The sequence below is a fragment of the Clupea harengus genome, chromosome 7 (assembly GCF_900700415.2).
Source record: "Clupea harengus chromosome 7, Ch_v2.0.2, whole genome shotgun sequence".
In the NCBI taxonomy this organism is placed as follows: domain Eukaryota; kingdom Metazoa; phylum Chordata; class Actinopteri; order Clupeiformes; family Clupeidae; genus Clupea; species Clupea harengus.
The window spans coordinates 5075778-5101788 of record NC_045158.1 but is presented as its reverse complement, the minus strand read 5'-3'; the positions used below and the strand labels follow the sequence as shown (position 1 = coordinate 5101788).

Sequence of the window (26011 nt, the reverse complement as noted above, 5' to 3'; positions counted from 1 at the left end):
ATGATACTAGGCTCAACACATTAAACGCTGTTCAGAACTAAACTGAAGTCCAGAACTAAACTGAAGTAGCTCACAGTAAAACAAACACACACAGACCACAGCAGCCACAGAACATCCCAGGCCTGACCACTTTGGCCAATAGGCCCACTGGGTCCCATACACCTTTAAGGGAGTACACACACGTACACACACACACACACACACACACACACACACACACACACACGTACACACACACACACACACACACACACACACACTGATATAGCCACAGGAAAATAGAGCAAGGTGCTTGGGAGACTGCCAACACTGAGAAGCCGATTCCCAGTCACCAAGTCCCTTACCAGACACACACACACACACACACACACACACACACACACACACAGAAAGTTCACATACAAACTCACAGAGAGACAAAGAGAAAAAAAGAGAGAGAGAAAAGAGAGATGCTTTTACAGAAAATAAATCCCAACAGGAGGCTTGGTAAACGCTTTGGTTCTCACGGTGAAACAGGAATGTGTGTGTGTCTGTGTGCACATGTTTGTGTGTGTGTGTGTGCACATACATATGTGTGTGTGTGTGTGCACGTGTGTGTGTGAGAGAATCCCTTCCCCTGGCCCAGCTGAGATCTGCCGTCCCCCGGTGGCAAACTCTGTGAAAGACAGGGCCATCTGCCCAAACTGATGATTCGACAAAGGCAGCAGCTACTCTCTCTCTCTCTCTCTCTCTCTCTCTCTCTCTCTCTCTCTCTCTCTCTCTCTCTCTCTCTCTCTCTCTCTCTCTCTCTCTCTCTCTCTCTCTCTCTCTCTCTCTCTCTCTCTCTCTCTCTCTCTCTCTCTCTCTCTCTCTCTCTCTCTCTCTCTCTCTCTCTCTGACACACATTCAAATATAGCCTGGCACTGGGGAGTGCTGAACATGCTGAACCATAACCACACCAACACCATCAACTGTCAAGCCCCTCTGAAATGCATGAAAAACTACATTTCCCAGCAGCACAACACACAAAATGCACTGTGCCGCAGTAGCAAACATAGCACATTTTGAGAATTAAGAACTAAGCCCCTGGTCATATGTGTCAATAGTGGCTGCGGGTGTGATGTCAATAGTAGCACATCATCAACTTTTATCCAGAGTAACACCCAAGTATTTTGGTGAAAAGCCACAAGGCCTGCAGGACACACACTCGACAGAAACTCCTGGGTACGACTCAACCGATGCAGAACAGGACATGGATGCTTCTGCGCTAACATGCACAGGATGAACCTGGTGAAACTATGTCAGGATTAGTGAGCTAGTGAGCTAGTGTTGTCACGCTACCAAATTATGACTTCAATACAATACCTGCCTAAATATCTAGATACCAATACGGAAATGATAACATGGAAAAAAAACTAAAACATCTGGAAAAGTAATGGAATAATAGATGACAGAACATGGAACTTAAAGTTCTTTGCTTCAAAAAAAATGTATTGTCATTGCCAATGCAAGACAGCGTATGATGTGAAAATGATCCATAAAACAACAGCAGTGGACTATTATACCATAGTGTGTTCATACATGTTACTATCCAACCAGGACTGGAGGAGTCCTTCATTAAGACCAGCACACTCACACCTCTCCACGACACACTGCTGCTTCTAAAAGGTTCAATCCTTGCAGAGATAAGAGCAAGCAGTACTTTTACACTTTTACTTTAGTGCACATTTCAATCACACACTTTCACTCTTTTGCAGGAATTCAGGTTGCTTAAATTTATAACATCAATAATTGGATTATTGTAAATAATGAGATCAAGGTCATAGAGTTATTGAAGCTTTTACATGGCAGTGCATGCAGTAATCTGATGTCCTATATACTTGAGTGTATGTGGTTTCATATTAGTTCATTTGCAACCAGATATCACAAATGAATTATTAAGCGTTTTAGAAGGCCCGTTTCACTCCGCCTAAGTTGCGTCTGCGTGGCGTCTGTGTTGCGGAACTGCTGCGGCTCAGTTGTGTGAGTTTATTCACACCGCCGACATCTCTGCTGGGGCGCTGCTACTGCCAGCCCTGACCTTCTGCATTGAGTTGGCCTTGGAGAATGGCCGTCAATACACAATCCGTTTGGCATCATCCATCGCTGATGAGTGGACCGAAAAAGTGAAGACCAGAAAGTTGACCGGTTGTAACCAGAAATCTCATAGGAAATACGGCTCTTATTAAAACACAGTTTTTTTTTTTTTTTATAGTACCGATTCTAATAAAATGGGTGTATAGTACCATTTCTAACAGCAGGGTATCGCAATACCTTTTTTAGTATCATATACCATGCAACACTACAGTGAGCAAGGCTATAACACACAAACAGGCCTGTGAAAAAACTCTGCTTGAACAGAACGACTGTCACAAGTAAATGGCCTAAATGGTGAAAAGCTACAGAAGTGCTTTGGAACTCGGGCAACGCTCCCCCTCGACAGCACCACAACACAGCAGAGAAGGAACTAGACATGGCGGAGGCAGAGAACGGACTGCGGTGCGGTGCGGTGCGGTGCGGCCCGCCCGCACACTCCCCCTCCCTTCCTCACTCACTCCCTCCCTCCCTCCCTCATTCCCTCCCTCCCTCACTCCCTCCCTCCCTCACTCCCTCCCCCGCTCCCTCCCTCTCTCCCTCCCCCGCTCACTCACTCACCGGACTGGTTGTTCATCATGCGGATGGCCTTGGCCTTGGCCAGCTCCAGGGCGGTGACCCAGCGCTGGCGCTCCACCTCGGTGCTGGCCTTCAGGTGGTAGGTGCGCCCGCCGCTGCTCAGCACGATGTTGCAGGCGTCCTCCGTGTCGATGTGCGCCGTGGCCAGGTTGATGGTGCCGCGGCACGTGTGCGCCATCTCCGCCTGCGTCCTGGAGGGGGCGGGGCGGTGGTGGTGGTGAGGGTGACGGGGACCAACACGCACACACACACACATATATACGCAAAGAAAAGAAAAACAAATAAATATAAAACGTAAACACACACGCACACAGACATAGACGCGCATATACAATGCAAACATGAACACACAAACATAAACAGGCACACACAGATGTGCACGCACACGCACACACACACACACACACACACACAAAGAGAGAAGAATAAACAGATAAACATTGACACACAGAAATACAAACAGACGGACAAAGGGGAGGGTGGTAAACAACGCAGGGAGGAAGAGATGTAACAACATGGGTTAAGTCAGGGGAATAATACCTCTACTGAAGCTGCAACACAGGATTCTCATACGGGCGTCAATACACAAATGACATTCCAACAGAGTCAGACAGCAGAACAAAAAACTGGGCAAAATGCATGGAGGCAGAAAAGCCAGAGCGGTGGAGTTAGCAGGGTGTCTTTAAACACACACACACACACACACACACACACAAACACACACACTCACACACACACTCACGCACACGCACACGCACACACACACACACTCACGTCCAAACACACACGCACATGTCCACACACATACACAGCCTAGATACATGCATGTAGCAGCTGCCAGCACCTCATGCATGTTTACACACAGGCAAAGTCACATGACCCTCAGAGAGTGTCTCTTTTTCTGTCTCTCACACACACACACACACCCACACACACACACACACACACACACACACACACACACACACACACACGCTCAGTCAGTAGCAGCCACATTTAGATAAAAAATGACACACAGACAAATACACACTCACTTAAGCAGGTCATCAACACATACTAAGTCAGTTTGCGCTGGGCTTTAACCCAACACAGTGTGAGAGTGTTGGTGAGTGTGTGAGTGTTTGTGTATATGTGTGCCAATCCCACTGTGGCTTACAAGTGCGTTTTCACCAGGCCAGAGAATGCAGTATAACAAGGCCATTGTGTGTCCACCGGCCCCCAATGTGGACAAAAGCAAACAATGAGTGCGTGTAGAGAGAGAGAGAAAGAGTGAGAGAGAGAGAGAGAGAGAGGCCGGAACAGAGTGCACAGTGTTGAAGAGTGGTGAGCAGGAGAAAACCAGAAACACAGACCCAAAAGAAGGGGTGAGAGAGAGATAGAGAGAGAGATAGAGAGAGAGAGAGAGAGAGTGAGTGCGTGAGAAATAGGAGAGAAATTCAGGAAAAAGAAGGCATCAAGCAAATCACTTTCAGAAAGAGAGTGAGACAGAAATTGAGAAAAAATTGCATCAAGCAAATCGCTTTGCCAGACAAAGAGAGAATGAGAGACAGACAGTATTTTATTTCTGTTGTGGAAGAGAGAGCATGAGACAGGCCTGGAGGGATCCCTAACAAATGCCCTGATAGCACCTCTGTGACCCTGCCCTCCCCTCCCCTCCCGCTCCAGCGCTGTTATGGGTTATGTCATCCTCTCAGTGCCCTGAAGACAGACAAGTACTTTCTTACATTTCAACAGAACTGCGGAAAGCGAACAAGTGCGTCGTGAGAAAGGAACAGAGGAACACAGGAAGGAACCAAAGACTGTCAGAGAGAAGAAAGCGAAGGATGGAGTATTAAGCCTTCCATTTCCACAAGTTCATGCAATAACTACAGACAATATAAAGCCTGGGCTAAGCATTCAAGAAACGCATTAGCTAACGTTTAGCAAAGGTACTTAAAGGTACAGTATTTTCCACATACTCCGTGACTGCGTTCTGTCAGAAAGTGTGTGGTCAAGACAAAAGCACACATTCTGGAATTCTGGTCTGGAATATTCTAGAGTTGGCCTATACTGCAGTGATTAAGTGTTGATTCTGGGGGAGAGAATACCTTGAAATCCAGCTAATTAATCCAGCAATGCACTCACACAGAGCTCACAAAGTACTTAAAGGCCTCCTATGCCATATTGTGTTCCTCCTACTACTGTTACAATATGGCCCTATTGCCTGTTTGAAAGGTTTTGTTCTTTTAGTAGTTCACATAGTCAAAACTAAAAGTGTGTGTGTGTGTGTGTGTGTGTGTGTGTGTGTGTGTGTGTGTGTATACAGTATAAATGTATCCCATTGCACTCCCTTATTGACCCCCATACCCTTACTGCCAACACCAGCTGTCTTCCAGCCTCTCTCTGCCAACAGCACCAGCGGGACCACACACACACACACACACACACACACACACACACACACACACACACACACACACACACACACACACACACACACACACACACACACACACACTTGTATAGAGAGATCACACAGCATGACATCACATACTCAACATGGAAAGTAGCAGGCTAAAACACCAGACAATCCCAGGCCTCTTCTATAAACTGCTGTTCAGGATTCACAGGGCACATGCGCACGCGCACACACACGCACGCACACACACGCACACACACACACACACGGCTCCATTATACAAACATCAGCAGTACACACTGTGCTGGAACTCAGCAAAACGACAGGGGTGAGGGGCGGGGATTGAGAGGGGGGTGAAAGAGAGGAAGCGAGAGAGAAGGAGAGAAGGGACGGTAAAAAAAAGAGGCCTAGTGGGAAAAAAAGGAACTGCTGGCTTATGTGTTGTTTTAGAATAAAAGTCCGGGCAGCCCAAAGTAACAGTTGAAAAGGTTAAGGGGGAGTGTTGTATGTGTGTGTGACTGGGGGGTGGGGGGGTGGTAGCCTCATCGTCTCATCGTCTGCCCCCTTACATGATTGGCCTTACCCACACTCAGGTGACAGACATGAAGGGAGATGTGGGCGGGGCCATGGGGACTGAGTGGTCCTATCGTTGGGAGGTTAGAGGCTCGCAGGAAGACGGACACAGAGTAAGGGGGAGTCCCGGGAAAAGGCGGGCTGACACCACGAGTCACAAGACAAGACTCAGCATTACTGGCTAATCAGCAGTACAGTAACCCAGCAGCCTGGCCACTGCTCCCCAACAGTCCATGGACATGCTCATGCTGAGGCGCACAGAACAAGCAAGGAGACACGCGGGAAGAAAGAAAGAAAAAGTCAAATAAGGAGAAAGACAGATGGAAAGAAAAACAAACCAAACAAACAAACACAGAAACAAACAACGAAACCAACACAACAGGCAAAGCTCCATGGTGCTTCTCGCTTTAAGCCACAGCTTGTTGGTGAACTAGCATCCATTGCATTCTGTGCAACAGCTTTTGCACTTCTTGCGGTGTAAATGGGTCAGAAGTGAACACGGGGGGGGGCGCAGAGACTCATGCAGATCTGTGCTGGGCTGGGCTGAGGGGAGGGGCAGCAGGAGCGGGGGGGGGGGCTTCAGTAAGGCCCGTCTGAGCTGGGGAGTTAAGCAGAGCAACGGCGAAAAAGAAGGGATGGAGAGAAGGAGAGTGAATCAGGGGGATGAGAGAGAGAGAAAGAGAGAGAGGACCGAGGGAGAGCGAACAAGAGGGGGGCAGGGGGGTGTCGGAGAGGGACAGCAAGATAGAGGTAGGGGGAAAAAAAACAGTAAGGGAAATCAGTAAACAGGGCTTGGGAGAAAAATGGGAAACTTAGGGGAATAACGGAGAGAGTGTTTTGGAGAAAGTGACTCACTGACAGTGCCAGGAAAAGAGAGAGAGAGAGAGAGAGAGAGGTATGGACGCATGGAGTGCTGATCTCCATTGAATAATTAGAGGAAAGGAAAGGAAAGGAGAAAGAGGAAGAGGAGGAGGAGAAGAAGGAGGAGGAGAAGGAGAACAGGAGAAGGAGGAAAAGGAGGAGAATGAGGAAGAGGAGAAGGAGAAGGAGGTGGAGGAGGAGAGGAAGAGGAGAAGGAGAACAGGAGAAAGAGAAGAGGAGAAGGAGGTGGAGAGGAAGAGGAGGAGAAGAGGAAGAGGAGAACAGGAGAAAGAGAAGGGGAGAAGGAGGAAAAGGAGGAGAAGAGGACTTGCTCAGCATTGAGGGCTGGAGAGGGCTTTACCTGTCGTTTCCCTGAGCACATATCCTCATAAAACACATATCCACCGATCTGAATGCGTGGAAAAGACAGAACAGCATCACAACATACACACAACACAACACAAGCACAGGCAAAAACCACACACACGGATCATGTGTACACAGTGTAGTGAAGTGTGTGTGTGTGTGTGTGTGTGTGTGTGTGTGTGTGTGTGTGTAGGAGAGAATGAATGAGGGAGTGAAGCAAAACCAACAAAAGAGGAGTTGCATGCATAACGAATCTGAACTGAAGGAAGAGAGAAGATAGGATCTGGCAGGCATTACCAACCAACATCACCAGCCCTCCTTCCATTCCATACAAGGTAAAACGCCAGCTCAAACTCCCAGACCAAGTGCTGGAGAGAGCCCATAAAGTGGGACCAGTGGGAGGCAAAGATGGTCTGACAAGCCGGCCAACTTCGCTAGGCGTCCGTCAGTGAAAGAAGCAGCTGGAGAAGGGCTTTCAGCTGACTTCTCAGTGGAGAGGGGTGGGGTGGGGTGGGGAGTGTGTGTGTGTGTGTGTGTGTGTGTGTGTATTGGGTTGGCTAATCTTGATTAGGCCGCTCAAGTGGATTTCTTTGGCAAGGTGAGACTAAGTCGGGGATGAGAACGTTAAAGCTGGAAGGGGAAGGCAAGTAGTAAATTACCGTCGGAAGCCAAAGGGAGAGTGCAGAAGAACTTAAGAGGGATGAATCAGTTAAACATTAAATGAATCAAGGCGAGAGAGAGAGCACGGGGGGAGGGGGGGGCAGATGGTGGTAGTGTGATGAGGATATGCAGCATCAGACCAGAGGGGGAGGACGTTTTGTGCCCGTGTGTGTGTGTTTGTGTGTTTGTGTGTGTGTGTGTTTGGGGGATGACTCAGAGGAGCGAATGCAACGTTGCATTTACGCAGAGCCATTACATTTTAACAGGCTTAAGTGCTGAACATGTCAGCCTCCCTCTCTTGCGCCCAAGACAGATCGCAGCACCTCGTGCAACCTGCCTGAAAAAGTTGGGAATCAGCATCTCGCTGCTATGAGTAGGGCAGCCGATATACATTTCCCATTCTTTAATCTCTTTTTTTTTCCCCAAGGAAAATGAGACGAGAGGGAATGTGAGGGAAGGGGCGGGGGGTCGTTGAAAGTTGCCACATTCTGAGGAAAACATCTGAGACCCGCTGCTGAGAACAGGCAGCCATTTAAAGTGGGTGGGTTAAACACCTAGATTGACGTGTCATATCAGCCAATGAAATGGCACCGCTTCCTACCGTGCTCCTGAAGCAATGTGTTGATTGGAATAGTGTAAGGCTCGGCCTGAGTGATAGCTAGAGGATCGTGAGGAGCAATTTGCTGAATTTGACAAAAGGTGTGTTGGATTAGAATCACGGACTGCGCCTTTAAGTCCAGTCCAAAAGTCAGCAAATCAATAAAGTGAGTTGTATTAGAATCACGGACTGCATCTTTAAGTCAAGTGCAAAAGTTAGAAAGTCAATAAAAGGTGAATGCCAGATGCTTGGTCCTAGGCAAGTGATAAATAGATGAAAAGATGAATAGAGGAATGAGATGCTCAACAGAGGAATGTCAAGATTCTGGGGAAGTTGGAGGCCAGAAAAGTCAGCAACCTCTCTGATGTAATAGAAACCATAGAAACCATAACCACAGATTCAGGCTCTTTACCTTTTCAGACAAACTTTACGTGTTCCTGTGATTTTTTTTTTTTTTTTTTTTTTTTGCTGCTGTTGAGCTCAAAGTTTGCACTTACCCATTGTGTTTTAAGGGCCATGCCAGACATATCAGCACATGTGGACACCCAACAGATCTGCACTGATCCAGATGCAAAGCACTACAAAGCAGCTGGGCGGCTGGGACTGCTCTAAGCTTGTGGAAGTTGTGCAATCTCACCATGGACCAGGAGGACGTCAACCCTGTGAGCACTGTTCGGCTCCACATCCGTGAGGGGTATTGTGTGTGTGTGTGTGTGTGTGGGGGGGGGGGGGGGGGGGGGGTTGCTGTTAGTCAGTCATAATTCTGCTGGTCACTCACTTTTCAAGTGTAGGTTGAGGGGAGGAGGGGGAGGAGAAAGTGCTGACAAGATGATGCACACGGCATCTCCTCGCCCCTCAGTAACTAATGCATTACCGGAGCACTGGCTTGGGAGAGATTGGTTGGGGTGGGGGGCGGTGCAATATGACCATATAGGGTGTGAAGGTTGAAAAAGGAGACACCACGATTCTATACATCATGCTGTCAATTTAAATCAGGCCTGAGAGGAACAAATGGATCAAACGTGTCAAACATCTTCAGGAGATTTGGACACATTTATAGACAGGCTCACACACTGTACAAACAAACCACTGAACACCCGAACACACATACACAAACCTCACACACACACACACACACACACACACACGCACGCACACGCACACACACACACACACACACACTCACACACACACACACACAGCAGGTGAAGGAGTAGAACATTGAGGGAGCTCAGAGTGCACCACGGCCCCTGCTCTCAGATGTCGGCAGGCTTGCCTTACATCACAGGAGCGGCAATCACCTTGCAACATAATGGACTATTAATAGATGGTTGAAGCGGAGCTGGAGGGGGGGGGTTGGGGGGTGGTTGAGGGCAGAGAGGGACAGAGCTCTTCCCTTTCACTGTCAACACAAACCCCAGAGTCACCCCCCTCCTCCCCCCCAGGAAGTTAAACAGGAGAGGCAAGCACTGGAGCTCCTGTGAAGGTGAATTCAGGTGGAGGGCTCAGGTGATAAACCCAAGCCTCACCAAAAGTTCTGCTCTGACGAGCGAGAGACGCATCATGGAAAAAGTGATTGGGGGGAGGCTCACAAACAATCACACTTAAAGGATGCACTTTTAGTTTGTCTGACTTAAGCCCCCGGTTTGGGTTGAAAACACAACGTTTCTCAATCACGCAACCGATGAAGGCCAGAGAAGGTCTTCATTTTAGCTTTATCTTAACCTTCATTGCGCATGTGTGTGTGTGTGTGTGTGTGTGTGTGTGTGTGTGTGTGTGTGTGTGTGCGTGTGTGCGTGTGTGCGTGTGTGCGTGCGTGCGTGCGTGCATGTGTGCGCGTGTGCCACTTTCCCGAGATGCAGCAAGAAGCACTTGGATATCTTGTCCTGCCACATCACTGGGTCGGCAGGACCTTGAGGGAACAGACCTACATGTTGTAATGAATCACTTACAGGAACAAAGAGGGATTACATTCAGAGACAGCTGGTTTATATGTGAGCGACCTCCGCTATTCTGCTGTTCGGCAGGCAGAGGGAAATATGAACTGCCTCAGTTGGAGGGCACCTAAACAACAGGTGTCACTGGCAGTGCGCACAGGTGTCACCTGTAGGGCAATTGATGTAGATTAGATGCTCCTTGCTGATACCATGAGGAGAGCTCTTATTACGTTTCGAAGTTTGATTACGGTTAGTAATTGACAGTGATATATGATGTCACCTCTATGTGTGGCTCTGAACAATCCCGGTATTAGTCAACTTACTAGTGAAACATTTACCTGTCAACAAAGTGACAGACACAAACAAAGAAGTCGTTCTTTGCGGAAAACATTGCCTGCTTTGGTCAGTGGCAGTTTGAAGTTCTGTTATACTAAAATGAACCTGCTTATTTATCATTCCTCTATTCTGTCTGGCGGGAAAGACTTTCACTGCGTGTAACGGTAGGACCAGTTGTGTCCAGGTCTATCGACAATACAAAACAGAGAGGAAATGTGTTTGACTGGTCGCCTGGTATCTCCAGATAACAGACTGACATGAGGGGAGAAGTTGTGTTTTCGTTGGGGTTAAGGTAAGTGTCCAGTTCGGACGCTAGCCAGCCTTCTGACGGCGCTGACAGAAGGATGGCTCATGGTCGCTTGCTAACAGCAAGTTGATAGACGGCTAGCATTTACCCAGTCTATGTGCGAGTATGTCTGACAGGTCGGTCTCACATTTTCCACAACAATGAAGTTGGCATAGGGTCACACGCAAACTCATGAAGTGACACCTTTGGCTAGCAAGCTAACGTCAGTAATAAAACCGTTCCAAGTTAGCCAACGCAGCAATATCGTGCATGAAGGAACATGACAGTTCAGAAGTCGCTTTAAAGATGACCAGCTAGCTTGCTAAACAAATATACGCTCAGTTTATTAACCTGCCAAGCTAGCTGTAACATACGTAATGCACATAACCGGTTGGCAATATCAAGCCTACCTGTAATATGACAGAAGACCATTGCTGAGGACAAACCATCTGCGTTGATACCCTTTAAGATAGTTAGTCCATTTAAATAGCCAGCCTTTATAAGTGTCCGAGCCCGGAGCTGGTGTTCCAGCAGTGGTGGATCCCGAACCCTTCCCCTGGTCGCTCATCCTTTGATCCGCTTCAGAATGGGGTTTGCAGGGTAAACAGGATCGACACTATCCTGCTGGAGCCGCTGCAGGGAGCGGCCGTCCTCCCCATACACTCACTGCCTATGAGTCTGGGTGGCCAGGCGGAGGAGGGTCTGAATCTAGTAGAGCGAATGAGAGAGAGGGAGATTAAAAAAACACTGCGTACCCCATTCACATGACGCTAGATGTAGGAGACAGGATGAGACTGATGCTGCGACGGAAAAACGTCCCTTCTCCTTGTGTGACGTAAAATAACATCAGGCGACACGTGACTCACGGTCAGTAAGTGTAGCTTACCCTCTCCAAATAAATATTAATAAAATCTCACTTGTCATTTTACCACTATGTAATTGAACACATTGAGTTGTTCTCAAACCAAATTGCTTACACCCCATCACTGGGATATAGACTTCATCGCAAGGATATAAATTAAGGTTGCCAACCGGTTATTGAAACTGACAGAACAGTTGAGTAACAATTATACTGCAGGGTGACCTGTAGTTAGAACTAGTTATGGTATTAGGCAGACACTGTAGTCTAGAGAAAAAAATGAATAATTACATCAACAAATAATAAAAGTATAAAGATAAATAATACCAATCAGCTGACTCAAGAAAGGATGATCTGCTCAGTAGTCCCTATAAACAGTAGCCTTCTGCATGTATTCATGCATATGCATTTATGCAAAAGGTTCATTAATATACATTTATGAAAAAGATTTATAAAGCTGCCATAAAATTGATTACGTCATAAAAATAATAATCACCTATGTCACACAATAAGACACAATTTAAAAAAACATATAGCCTAATGTCAATCAATATTTATGTCAAATGGGACAATTTTGTGTAAACCTCTAATACACTTTTGTCTTTATAACTTGTGCTTATGTATAACTGTATGGTTATTCCTGGTTATACTGTATCATCTACTTTGTTACAATGTTACACTGTAGGCATATTGTGTAAGCCATTGTTACACTCTATTTAAACAAACACACATATTCTACTCAAAAATATTTTGTTTTCTATATTGCATTGAAAGTGTTGCACCCAACACATTCCAAAGGACTTCTAAACAAAAGTCAGGCTCATTTCATTTTCATGTCAGGTTATAACAAATCAGTGTGCATCCTGCATTATATTTGGACCTGGCCACAGCACCTCAATAAAATCATGAGTTACCATATGTCTGCTCTCACATTTGTCAGGTGTGAAAGCGTGCATGTTGTTTTGTTCCCGTCTAAACCACAAGGTGCTGCTATAAGGAGGTGCTTGGTCCGACTCTGGACTTGTTTATCATTTGTGTCAACATGGGTAGGCATGTATAAGCACCTTTCATCTTCTAGCATCTGACTTCAGACTGCTTGCTTGTGTTTTTGGGTAGGTGAGATTATACCACTATAGGTTCAAGGGTAGGTGAGATTATACCACTATAGGTTCAAGGGTAGGTGAGATTATACCACTATAGGTTCAAGGGTAGATGAGAAGTATACCACTATAGGTTCAAGGAAACTGATTTGGATATTTAGAGTACATGCTTTACTACTACTAGTAGTGCTCCTACTACTCAGACTACTAATCTTTGGCTCTGTTATGAGACATTACACTCGTGGCTTTGTGCTTCCAGCCCATAACAGGGAGATCCTGCTCGGTCAGCAGCAAATCATCTGTCCAATTGCATTCATTGTCTCTTTGTCACCACGAATCAGTGGGTAATAAACACACTGTCAAATGGCTTATCTCTAGCTTGTTGCCGACCACATCTGCACATAGGGTTCCCTTCCATGTTCCTCATTTTCTGACCCCCAAAAAAACAGGTGGGTCTCAAACTGGACATTTAAAAGCCAGGATTTTGTTTTACCCCCGTCACTGCCATTGTGCTTGTACCAGGGATCCTTTGAGTCTGGCTCTCTATGCGAAAATCCCTGTGCTGTAGTGACTATGTAACTACACCAATGAAACTCTGGGTCAGTGACCTGTGAAAGGCTGCCAGAGCTTCTGGTCTCCTCAGGTTCTTAAACATAGCGAAGAAATGACCTTAAATTATATTAGAACACATTACATAGGGGAAATACCAACAAGTGGCTGAATAAACAGCATAATAAATAAACATTGGAAAGTTAGAAATAAAAACACAATTACTATGTAAACAATAAACAATATATGACCTCCAAAAATAACAATAAACGAAATAAATTAAAAACATGCCATACAAATGAAATATAAACCAAAATGCTGTGGTGCTTAAAAACCCAAGAGAATAAAACAAAATGTAACCTGATCTTGCAATCCTGTAATGTAGTTAAGCCATGCCCTCTGGTGGACAGTTGGCGAAGGTGACGTGGGAAAGCCAACAATCAGATACGATTTCACTTCAATATCCTTCTTAGCCTTTATACACCCATGGACGGATTATGAAACTATGGGCTCCTGGGCCTGGACATTTAAAAGGTCCCCCCACCCCTTCGAGCGGGCTGGCAAAAATTGTGCGCTCGCAAAACATTACTTAAATGTAATGACATTTTTTTTTCAACATCACAATATCACAAATTCACCTGTAGCTCAACAGGATTTACAGCGCACATACACATTTTCTAACACAGCGCATACACTAAATTAAAGCCAACAGCAAATTAACAAAATACACAAATAAGAGATACATAACTGCGATTTCACGCAGAGGCACTGGCTTAGGGGCCCCCTGAGCTCATGAGCCCCTGGGCCGGGGCCCGGTAGGCCCGTTCGGTAATCCATCCCTGTATACACCTGCCATACTAGTATTCACCAGAACGATAAAATATATAAATACAAGGTTTTTACTCAGACAGGTAATCAGAATTCACATATAGCCATAATGTACATTTCTACTGCTATTAAAGTAAACAGAACTGTCTTAATTATTCCAGTTAACATCTAAAAGCAATTAGCAAAACTCTACTATCACAAATGTTAGTTATGAGAAATAATTTTGCTTGGGCATGATGACAAACATGTTTTAGGAGGACATGAATTAGCCAGGCTCAGATGCACTCAGTAGACTACCAAATGAAGACACTTTTGAATAAATAGGAACATTACTATCCTTTCTTGTTTACAAGTGAGAGAGTTGGTGTTAGAATTAAATCACACAAAACCAAAATGTTAATGCATTCGTGTGAGTGGCCAATGAAATAAATCTCAGACCATGTGTAAAACAAAAGGAGCTTTATTCATGTACTTTAACAATTTGAGAGTTTTTTTTTTTCAGGTGCACAGTTTCAGCACAGACTGTAACTGGATGCAAGGGGGAGGGTGTTAGTTATGGTGACAAGAGGTCTTCCGCACATATTCTACACAAATTAAATCATAAAGCCAAGGTGGATGAGGAGGGACACACAACTGTGCGCTACACAGTAAGATAAAGTGACAGTCAATTCTCTGTGTAACCTCCTCCAAAAAATAAGCATGAAAACTTACTTTAATTTCCCTTGTGGGAAGTAAGAAGAAAAAAAAAAAAAAAACCTTAAGACACACACACGCACACACACGCTTTACAGTACCCATAGCTATAAAATGACAGTTAAGGCTGAGATTTTATTGAAGGTGTCAGGAGAGGCAAATGGTACAGAAATCCCTGATATTTTGCAGATGGCTGTTGAGAGGTTTTTTTTGTTTTGTTTTGTTTGTTTTTTTTTCTCCGAAGAAGTAAGCATGCTAGTTTCCCGAGTGGTCAAAGCTGACCTGCTGATGGGTATGTCTGGTTCATTCAACTAGGCTCATCTATGCTGTCCTCCCGTGATCTCCATCATCAAAGCTCCATTGTGAGCGTTACTGACTGCATTTCAAGCGTATCGGTGGAAGACAACAAAAATAAATAGCAAAAATAAATAAATAAATAAATAAAAAAAGGTCACAAACGACAGGGAGCACAACCAGTGAGCTTCGGGCAGCTACGTCTAGCGAGGATATGCACACGGGCGCAATATTTAAGCCAATGCGTGAAACGAGCAGCTCCGTCCATACAATGAGAGAGTTCAGTGTGCATTCAGGAGGTTACATTCAAAAAAAGAATTCTGTGGATACATGTACAGGATATCCTGTTAAGTTTGTGAGGCTCCATCAGATCTCTCCCCACGCAGTGTTCTACATTGTGTTTTACACTATCAAGGCATATCAAGTACAGACAGAAAACAAAACAAAAAAACATTTCAGTGCTTAAATACCTCAATAAAATGATATAAAAGTCAGATCTTTAAATGATATTCAGTGTTATTTGACCAAACAGACCAAAATGGTTCCTTTTTCAGGGGAAAACTGCATTTATCTCCCCCGAATAAGAGTGTGAGGACCTTTGCAGTGAAGAGTGAAGTGACAGTAGGGTTAGAAACAGACTTATCCAACAGGTACATCTCCCAGACAACCTTTTCAGTGAACCTCAGGAGGTATTAGATTGCCCCTGCATCCACACAGACGGTACATAGCCAGCCGAGCCCTCACATTCCTCTCTTCCTCCAGGATGATCAATTTCCCTTTACTATGGCAAGATTCATCCTCCGATCCAAAAATAACCACACAATGATGGCGGAACAGGTGCGAAACCCAAATGGAACTCTGATGAAATGCACTGCAAGTCCTCCAGCACCTGTGCTGGATTTGAACAGAGTCGACTGTCAACTGAACGGAAACGCACAAAAGGTTAGTCATGTTAGTGAGATACCAAAAGAAGAGAGCAGTGAGAGACTCTCATAAATAAAGAAAACATCTTCAGTAAAAGTAGTGACTCTTAAATCTATTGCCTTTATACACGTCCCACGATGCACCTTCCCCATGTTAAATAAAAAAGGATGTCGTGGCACAGCAGTAGACGTAGTAGAGTTTCCGTATGGATTTTTACAATTCCAGTAATCTTTTGTACAGTAAATACTCGGTTGGAAAAACTACTGTCCGACTTTTTAGATGTATAATGAGTTACTTACACAAAATATTGTCTGCTATGGATCTTATTCTTCTGTAAACTAATACTCAGATATCTACTGTAACATGCACATGCATTGGTTACAGTTTCGTGTCAAAAATCACGATGGAAACTCCATATGTAGGAAACTTCACAGGTGCATCAATGGTAGATTAAAACAAACAAACAAAACAAAAAAAACAATCATTAAAATAAAGAATAAAACTAAATGTTGATTTAAGGTCAATACTGAGGTTAAAACCTTTTGGAAACGTGATGGGCTGGCTAACGAAAACGAAACTGTTTACAGTCTCAACCAAAGGGTCTTTCCATCTCCCTTTCCATGGCTCTATCTATAATCGGCTATGAACATTCACGTCATAAGGTTGCACAATAAAACATGATCTGATCTGTGCACAGAAGAACTGGAAGTTGGAGAGGGGACGCTGGAGCTGGAGCCGGACCCATCTCAGCCTCTGTCTATGAGTTCAGGGGAGACGCCTGCAGATGGAAAACTACAGAGCAACACTACACAATTCCACAAGACAGACAGCAGAGTTCATTTGTTAGTTCTTGCTCCAAGCGGCATGCTGTACATAAGAGAAGAGATCCACCTATATCCTTCCTGTAGTGTCAGGGTTTGGTCTAGGAGAAGCTATGAGCTATGGTTAGAGGCAGGGTCATTTTAGGGTTATTAAGCTGTATCATCTCTCCTGATGTTTAAATATTTCAAGAATAATGTTTTTGCAGGTATTGTCATAGCACCAGAAGATCTTATTGGACTATATTCTAAAGTTGTTGACATGAAGGATTACACATGTCACAATTACAGTAAGTTCTGTACTTCAAGTGGTGAGATCAATGTGGTAGAAGCCTCTCGTGGGGCATGAAAAAAATCAACCACGTGGTCAGAGAGTGAATTGACGCCAGTGGTGGTGAAGCCTCAATTCACTAAGGGAGCTCCAGTCCATTCACGTTACTCAAATTATACAGCAGAGCTGACAAAATATGCACGTACACACGCAAAGCACAACTGCAGAGCAGAAACCCCCCCGAGTCTCCCGTTCTGGAGATGACAATAAGCCGAGCAACCAAGTAGCTCCCTTTTCCAATTTCCGCAGAACATTCAGATAAACAGCTCTGACCCCAGCCATCGTAATAACAACATACAGTGATAGTAAGCATAATAAAAGAATTTTATGAGGAGTAACACTGACCATAATAATAATAATAATAATAATAATAATGTATGAATCACGATAACAGTAGTAACACTAATAGAAGTAAAAGTCTAGTGTTGTTTTATTTTTTCCTGGGTTTTGTGGTGGTGGTGGTGGTGGCGGCAGCCTACATTTCGTACCAGGCTTGGCTCAGCAGGTTTAGGCCCAGGCCTAGAGAGGGACTTAAGCCAGTGGAGACGCACACTGCAACCAGCCCTTACAGGTGTCACTCAGTCCACGCCTGGAGCTTTCTTTTGTTTTTCCTTCCCTTTTGGTCATTTCAAAAAGGGTGTGTCGTTTATTTTTTTTTGTCCCGTGTCTGGTTCCAACTCCTTGTGTTAAAAATGTTAAAACATATTTTTTTTCCTGTGTTCCTTTGCTTGCTTCCTTTTCAGTGGTTCTTGACATGTTCTGTAGGCTCTCACATGGCGTACTTTTGAGTCCATTCCCTTGCTAGTCTGTTGTACCTGTAAACAAACATGACAGGAAAGAAGAACATTATTAGAACGTGACCTGAATTGATCAGTTTATTGATTCTTTATCTTGTGTGTGCTTCTGTAAACATTCAGGTCTGTTTTGAAATCCTGATAAGAGATTATATAATAACCCTAAATAATCAGTGGTCAGAAATTGATTTTACTCTTTTAAAATGTTTGAATGTGATTAAACACAACCATCCAAAATACATTGCTTTATTGTGGCCTGAGATTAGAGTTAGCCAGTGCATTCCATAACAAAATGGCTGTATAGTCTATAATATTTTATGTGTTATGTTGCACATTGATTAACTATTGAGGTTAAATGGCAAAAGATATGTGTACTTCCTGGTGGGTTTGGTATATTAAAACTTGTATAAATGTATTTGAGCTTAAGAAAAATTCCATCTGTATGTTCCTTGATATACCATGGAACCACACTCAAAATGTTCAGGAGTTGTGGGCCCTTGGTTCAGGCTAGAGAAAACAGGTAGTTTTTCTGTTCCATGATTCATTTATGTGTCATATTAGATTACCACCAGAGGGAGTATTATGAGGACGGCAGCTATGGAGTCACAGATCTAGCTGAGTATAATTACAGCAAATAAGGAGGGAATAATGCACCCATTGAAAGTTTGTTCACTCATAAATTTGATTGAATAGCAGTAAAACAATTTATGTCTATATAAATGTAGGAAGCGTAACAAGAAAAAAAGGAATTTTGTCTAAAAATGGCTGTCGGTTATATAATTTCAGCTAAACAGACAAACTGGATGGAAATGAACATAAATGGACGTGAAATGAGTATGACTCAACATCTTAAGCCCTCTAATGTACGTCACTTTGAACCAAAGCGTCTGCTAAATGACTAAATGTAAATCTAAATGTAAATAAGCAACAGAATGCTCCCAAGCCTGTGCAGAGTGGCGTATAAAAAAAGCGTCTTCGGGTACTTAGAAAAGCGCTATATAAGTCTTAGGTATTATTATTATCATTATTATTATTATAAAAAGCTCTACTCACTTTTCCCTGTCTGCTTTGTAAGTGTGTGCGATCTCCGGTACCAGAGGGTCATCGGGGTTGGGGTCACACAGCAGAGAGCAGATGGACAACAGGACTGGAAAACATTACATGTAAAAAAAAAAAAAGGGGGGGGGGGGGGGGAGAGAAAGTGGTTTAAATTCCATACTGTACAAAACAATGGACACACCAGGCCTGCAAGTGCAATCTGTTATCTCCTGTCATCGAAAGGGAGCTGTTGTGGCTGTGGCTGTGGCTGTGGCTGTGGCTGTGGCTGCATTGAGACTGTGGCGGACAATATGGAAAAACAACGTTCCAAAAGTAGACAGCACTAGTCAGACTCAGATTCTTAGCACTCGTATCATGAGACACAAAATGAAAGCACACTGTTTTATTTATGAAATATTTATATTTTTCAGAATTATGCAAACATGTTACTATATTAACCCAGTTTCAACGGCGTTAATGATGTAATACAAACAGTTTCACGTCGCCGAGACAACCCAATGGGGTAGAACCCAACTGCCACACGACTTGCTCATTTATGACTACGCGAGGTTGCCAGGCTGTATATGTGACTAATCTACACTGATATAACTGTATTAAAAATATGTGGTAAAATGATCAGTACTAATTGAAGAGAAGCACACCGTTTTCTGATAAATACAAAAACACAGCAGCTCATAGCAGGCTAGAGGAGTTACAGAGTGTCTTAGTCTTACATCTGAATGCCAGAAATACTTGCTACCCTGTAGGCATCTCATTTTTACCTTACATGTGCACTGTTGTTTGCTCTCTTCATCATACCTATGCATATTGAGCCAATTATTTATTTAATGCTGCTGCGAAATTCAAAGACAAGAGAGGGAATCGGCGTGGGTAGTTACGTGTCTTTGGTTGGTCTGAGAGCTTGAGCGACACCCACATACACCATTCTCCCGCTTTCATCACAGGCATTGCTATGACAACAGTAGCTGTTAACCACCTCTCCCTCCCAGCCTCTGAATGACAATGGCGCACATAGTTGTGCGTGAGTGCACACTTGCCCTTTGCCTGTCTAAAAATAATGCAACCCTCTGCTTGTTTACGCTAAAGCTTTAGCCTCTCCCGCTCTACACAATGCCATCCTCAAATCACACTGGAAAAGAAAACCAAACATACAATTGCGTGTAATCTTTGCTGTCAGCTTGTGCGAATTTGGGAGGCAAATCTACTTTAGGTGCCTCGCCGCAAATCCACATTCCTCTGTGCAGATATGAATACATCAGTCACGTTCATGTTATATATTTCGCTATTATTGGCTACAGTTCCCACCTGGCACTATAAGAGCTCCTTGATACACCGACACAGATGCCTATTTTAAGTCCATCCAGAGGATGTGTGACTGCCCAAACAGCTGGGAGCCACTCGCGTCATACACCAAAGGGGCTCGCTGTTCAGAGATGCCAGGTTGCCTCAGTGCTTTGGAATCAATTCGGAGCAGTTCTACCAACGTCATTGCGCTAAATTCCCAGAGTTCACAATACAGTGGATTATGGCGGACATACCTTTGGATACAGTGAGGGCTGGTGACCACTGGGATCTTAAAATATCCAGACAAATACTTCCATTGCTGTTGATGTTGGGGTGGTAGATCTTTGTCGTAAATGCAACCTTAAATTGGACAGAAATGAAAGATGCACAACATGAGTGACCGTGTAGCACAGTCCAACATTTCCTTCTTTTAAATGGTAGCACAAATGATGTTTCATGTTTTAAATCACATGGCTTTGTTACTCGTGGCCTGTTACCTTAGGAGGTTTAAAGGGATAATCTGTGGGGAAGTGAATCGTGAGGAAGAACACTCCACCCTGGTATGGGCTGTCATTCTGAAAGAGACATAGAAAGATATGCTGCATGAGAGAAATGTCAAACGCTGTTTGACTCTGGCATCATTGAACAGACTAAGTGGATCAGACAGGCGTAAAATGATCTACCTACCGGCCCCATTATCGTCGCCTGCCAGTGAAATACTGAAAAACATCACAAAGACAAGACGCAAAAACAGCAGTCAAGACACAGACAAAGATGCAGCCAATGCTAGGTAGCTAATCTAAACAGTGATGAGGTTTGAATCAAAGCAGGTGTTCTGCGCTGCATTATTAATCGCCTGCTGTACCTCGCTCTCACAGTAAACTCGAATAAAATCTGTGTTAAATCAGAACCGTTAGACATACTTTTGGAGTCAAGAACTTGGCCGATTACCATCGCGTATACAGTTCTCTCATCATCCTGGAGTCATGCCAATAAGCTACTGAAGGGTGACCAAAACAGACCTACACATATTCACAGAACTGGTTTAAACCCCTTTACTCTTCCATGTGATATAAGCATTGGAGACAAGGGGGCTGATTTTTACAATCGTCCAGCCCGGAAACTCCACCTAGGGCCCGTCTGGACGGATTGGCAAGAGTCACACACACACACATACTGTAAGGCCCCTACTTACGGTCCTCGCCAACTGGTCCTGCTGAGCACTGTGCGGGAGGATCCCTTTGCAGGTCTGTCAGCTCCTGCACAGGAGAATAGAGACGATCTCATTGAGATAGATGTCACATTAGGCCTGTGTATGGGAAAGCCTTTGTGTCCTTTTGCGTCCCCCCCCCCCCCCCCCCGACATTTACAGTTCAGTGCGGGTGTACATTTGATGAGTACTAAGGCATCCTAGGAGTTCATTTTATGGCCTGTTAATGGTTTAGCAGCTGAGATGCAGGCGCTCTGTCCTTCATCATTTCGACTGGTAAGTGACTGGTTAACACCTTACAAATTTGTTTTACCAGAGAAACTACATTCAAATGAATGCTAACTATATAGTTTTAATGACCATTCATTTTGCACTTTATAGCTGTATATGATATAGTCTATCAGATAATTCTCTACCCATGGTTTATAAGAAGCAAATGATCTTTTATAATTTGCCTCTTAAAGGTAAATATCGCCAACAGTTACTATACTGATCATATTGTATCGATCAGCAAACCACAGATGGTGGCTGATGAGCTGTGTGATCGTTGTTTGTTCAATTCTGTAACATTAAAATCTCAGAGGTTGGGTCTTGGCATGCTGTAGGATTATGCCATTTGACTCTTGCTATTTGCAGCCAAGAGACACCATATTCCCAGCACTTGAAGGAGTTGTGAAACCTTCCGTACAAACATGGCAAACTGAGTACGAGTGTTGGGCCTTGGGTCACAACTGTTGGTATTGCATGTCAGCCTGAAAACAGCACATTAGATTAACCCTGACTCACTCTGCCTGAAACAGGCTCTATATCTAAAGTTAGCTGGGCTAGCTGTCAGCTGTTTACCAAACACTTGTATTCACTCAAGTCCAGAGGCTTGGCTGTGGCACCACACTCACACCTGCAGTTTTAGAGGCAAATTACCTCACGAGTCAGGTGAAAATTTGCATTGCCTTATAAGCAAAAAGCTTATTCCACACAGGAAGCCAAGGTGGATTCTTACATTTGTGTTTAAGGTATTGGAGATCACAGGTCTTTGTTTGGGACAAAATTACCTGCTTCCTCTTATCTTAATTCAAATAAATGAAGTGTAAAACTTGACTGAACTACAAATGGAAAAAACTCCAAGGAATAATTCAGTGCCTCTTCCCCTGAAATAGGTTAGTTTTGCTACCAAACATTTACATCAAACAATCAGAAGGTGAGACATGACTAAGATTTCTCTTATGCTTAGAATCGCCAGGCATTTATTAGCACATTTTGGGGTTGGTGTGGATAATATAAATACACCATTATATTCATTACAAGAAAAACAATTAATAAACACTGTTCTATATAGGTTGTAACACAGATGGGCCCAATAAGACACACATCTAGTAGGGCCCATAATGTTTAACACACTCATTCTTTCCAGCAAACCTCCTCTTGCCAGTTCTGTTAACTTTGACATTTAAGATGCCTGTCATTCATAGCAGGTCACTGCTTCATAAGGAGTTCACTTTAAAAGACTCTACTACACCACTGTGGGAAAAACACCATCATGCCATGAACAGAAGCCATCATGACCCAGAGCTGTGTTTCAGACTAACTATATTTAACATATTACATTACTGTACTTATATTATTCTGATTTGTTTCACTCCTCTGTTAAGTCCTAATTTGGACTTTTACCATCATAGTTAGTTATAATGGTGCTATAGTTACAGGAATTCTCTGCTTTTCCAAGATTCCACAAATGACTCTTGCAGGGGCATTAATGCAATACTGATTATCATACTAAAGCACAAATGATAACAGCAGGTCCACAGAGTTCTTCCAGACATTTAGACTTAGTTCATGTAGGTCTATATTATTTCTAAAAAAGTCTAGAGCGTTCTAAACAACAAGTGCTTATAAACCTCATTGATGATTCTAGGATATAGCTTGTAAACATTTGTGATATTAAAGGACCAATGCCAAACTATAAAGTCGGATTTCTCTTAAGTAGGTGTGTCAACGTTTATATATTAATGCCTATATGAAGATCATATGAAAACATTTGGTGTTTTATTAAGTTGCATCGTTTCTGTTGGTTTCCAACTATTTTTTTAATAATGCAACTAACATGCAGTAAAGGAAGACTTACAAAAAAAAAAAATCTTGGAAAATGCTAGTACACATCTATGGCAACTTCCACCATGCAAAATTGCTTTAACACAGATCTTGCTGTATTTGACACTCTAACCACAATGCCACAACAAATCATACTGTTGTCAAGGCCTGTAAGTAAGTTGTACATAATTTATTAAAGTGTTGTGAATGAAACATCATAAATGAGTTAAGTATCTTAAATAAAGTGATTAACCTATTTCTCAGTCTGTGTATGTAATCTAACCCTTCTAACATTATGCAATGGCATTTGACACTATCAGTGCAACTCTATTTGGAAACGTACTGGTCCTAGCCTACTAGGTATGGGTCTGGCCACTATTTTTGAGAGAGATCGTAAATGCATATACACATTAATAATTATTTACACGTTATCCCCAGTGTCAGAGAGGGCACCGCACTCTCACGTACTAATGAGGAAAACTGATTTACAACTTCATATGCTACCGCGTGTGGCCTGTTCGCCTACACCGGCGGGGAACAGAGCGGCGAAATCAGGATAAAAGACTTGTGCATATAATAGCGCATGGATTTCGTTTAATTTTGCGATTAAAATACACGGGTACTCGGACGCCGTGTTAAATCTGTTAAAAATACCCTCGGCTGCCCCACTGCCCTATTTGCCCACCCATATATGGAAACATTGACATTGGGGTTCAGTATTTGGCAAGTTGCAGGCAGCTGCCATCCATCACGCCTGCGCATCAAACCTACCACTCATTCATGATGAGAAAGCTGAAGACACACAATTTAACATTTCTAAACATTTCCAAAGAACCCAACCCACTAACACACACGACATGTCCATCTGATGTCAACATCAACTAGAACATATCCTCTCCACCAGTTTCTGAATCACCATTGTGTACTGTATGAATCACAATGTATCGGCCGCAAGCCCGCATGTGGATTCGGTCGAATGCACGGCTAAACAAAACAAAACAAACTACTAGAAAAACGACATTAAAATTGGAAACGCAATTCTCAAGTCACACCCCGTTATCTGAAGCCTTGTTATTGCCAGGAAAATGCTTCAATGCGTCAAATGCAATCTCCCACCATTGACCATTCGTCTTTGTCTAAGTATCCAGCCAGTGCCTTTTAGGTCGGATAGAGAAAAGGAAAAGTCCTTTCATGTATAGCACAAAGACAATGTATAGCACGTCCAACTTCGCAAACAGAATCACAACCCAGAGAATTGCCAAAGAGAAGACACTGCTTGGTACGATACGGTTTCAGTGAAATATTGCCACATACAGCAACAAACAGGCGAACACTCACCTTCTGGATTCTTTTCAACGCCATTGCTGGTTTAATTAGATCTGGCAAGGGAATAACATACAGCTGATTTAAACAGCTAGAAAATGATGACTGATTTGACGGAGAATTATATATTGCCAAATCCTTATGTGTAGCCTTCTGTAACGTCTAGACAAATTCAATAAAATGAATGTTGTGAATACTCTCCGATTTCTCAAATTTGGACTCCCTTTGCTGACTTCACTGACAGCTTCCAGTAAGCTACTGCTACCAGAGAGCAATACTGTAAAATCGCGATACTTCCTCAGAGTAGGCCCTTGGCAAACAGTTGCATCATGGGGGTTGTAGTCTTCCTGCTCAGTGCAGAAAACTTAATATTAACTACATAATATTGAGCGCTCGCAGGAAATCCATAGCCACAATGTTCGAATTATAATGTGCCTGTTTTGTGGTTTGGTTTGTTTTGTTTTGCATTATGGCATGTACCCCACTTTGTATTCATTGATAGATTGTATTGCAGTTCTGAAGGTAACCCAGAATAAACCGGGCGGACATCTAATTATTCACAATTGACATTATTTAATGCACCATATGAAATATTGAGATACCTCATCAATAATACCAAAGTTTGATTAATGTGCACAGTGATAAACGTCTGGTGGGCTACACTGGACAATATTGTTAAACCAATTGCAATTTTAAACGCAATAAATAGGCTAGTCCCGTCTGAGTGTTCGGGCTTTGGCCACAGGATGACGCTGTCTGATCAATGATAGTAAAATGTAAGCCTTGGTGAAAAATCACACTCTGACAACCAGCAGAGCGCTCCAACTGACCTGAAATCAAGATATTCCTTCTTGCAAAACGAGGGCCTGTTCTTGCACAACAAACACTTACTTGACATTTGTCATTTAGCTTAATTTGAGTTACCCAATCAAATTTTATACGATGGTCATTGTATCTGGAATATTACATTTAATGGCATAAATCTAGTTCATTCATTTATAAATCTATTTCATTTTTAGATTTAGAAAAACATACGTTATTTATCCAGAGGGAAATCAGTGAGTCATCAGTGCTTTTTCACTCATTCGAAAAATAAAATATTATGTGTGAAAGTGTGCATGCACATATACCCTCTACTGTCCATTTAAAAT

The 26011-nt window shown here is 43.4% G+C and overlaps 2 protein-coding genes across 4 annotated transcripts in view; both read right to left on the bottom strand.

Annotated features, from left to right (window-relative positions):
* The window catches only part of LOC105902757 (oxysterol-binding protein 2-like), a 62492-nt gene extending 50962 nt beyond the window's left edge, over positions 1-11530 (bottom strand). The window contains exons 1-2 of one of the 3 annotated variants that reach the window (XM_031570240.2): positions 11117-11530; positions 2674-2882 (exon numbers count right to left, since the gene is read on the bottom strand). In XM_031570240.2, coding sequence (XP_031426100.1) covers positions 2674-2882; positions 11117-11274 — 367 coding nt within the window. In that variant the 5' untranslated portion in view covers positions 11275-11530. Of the gene's footprint in view, positions 1-2673; positions 2883-6884; positions 6988-11116 lie in introns of those variants that run through there. The other 2 variants (XM_031570241.2, XM_031570243.2) reach the window with 2 other exon arrangements.
* Positions 11531-14486: 2956 nt separating this feature from the next.
* ube2d4 (ubiquitin-conjugating enzyme E2D 4 (putative)) lies at positions 14487-25152 on the bottom strand. The gene is made up of 7 exons (XM_012830404.2): positions 24876-25152; positions 21435-21498; positions 20927-20958; positions 20737-20814; positions 20494-20599; positions 18950-19043; positions 14487-17917 (listed from the first exon to the last, which is right to left on the bottom strand). The coding sequence occupies exons 1-7, from the start codon at positions 24897-24899 to the stop codon at positions 17872-17874; spliced, it is 444 nt and encodes a 147-aa protein (XP_012685858.1). The 5' UTR covers positions 24900-25152; the 3' UTR covers positions 14487-17871.
* Positions 25153-26011: the final 859 nt, after the last annotated feature.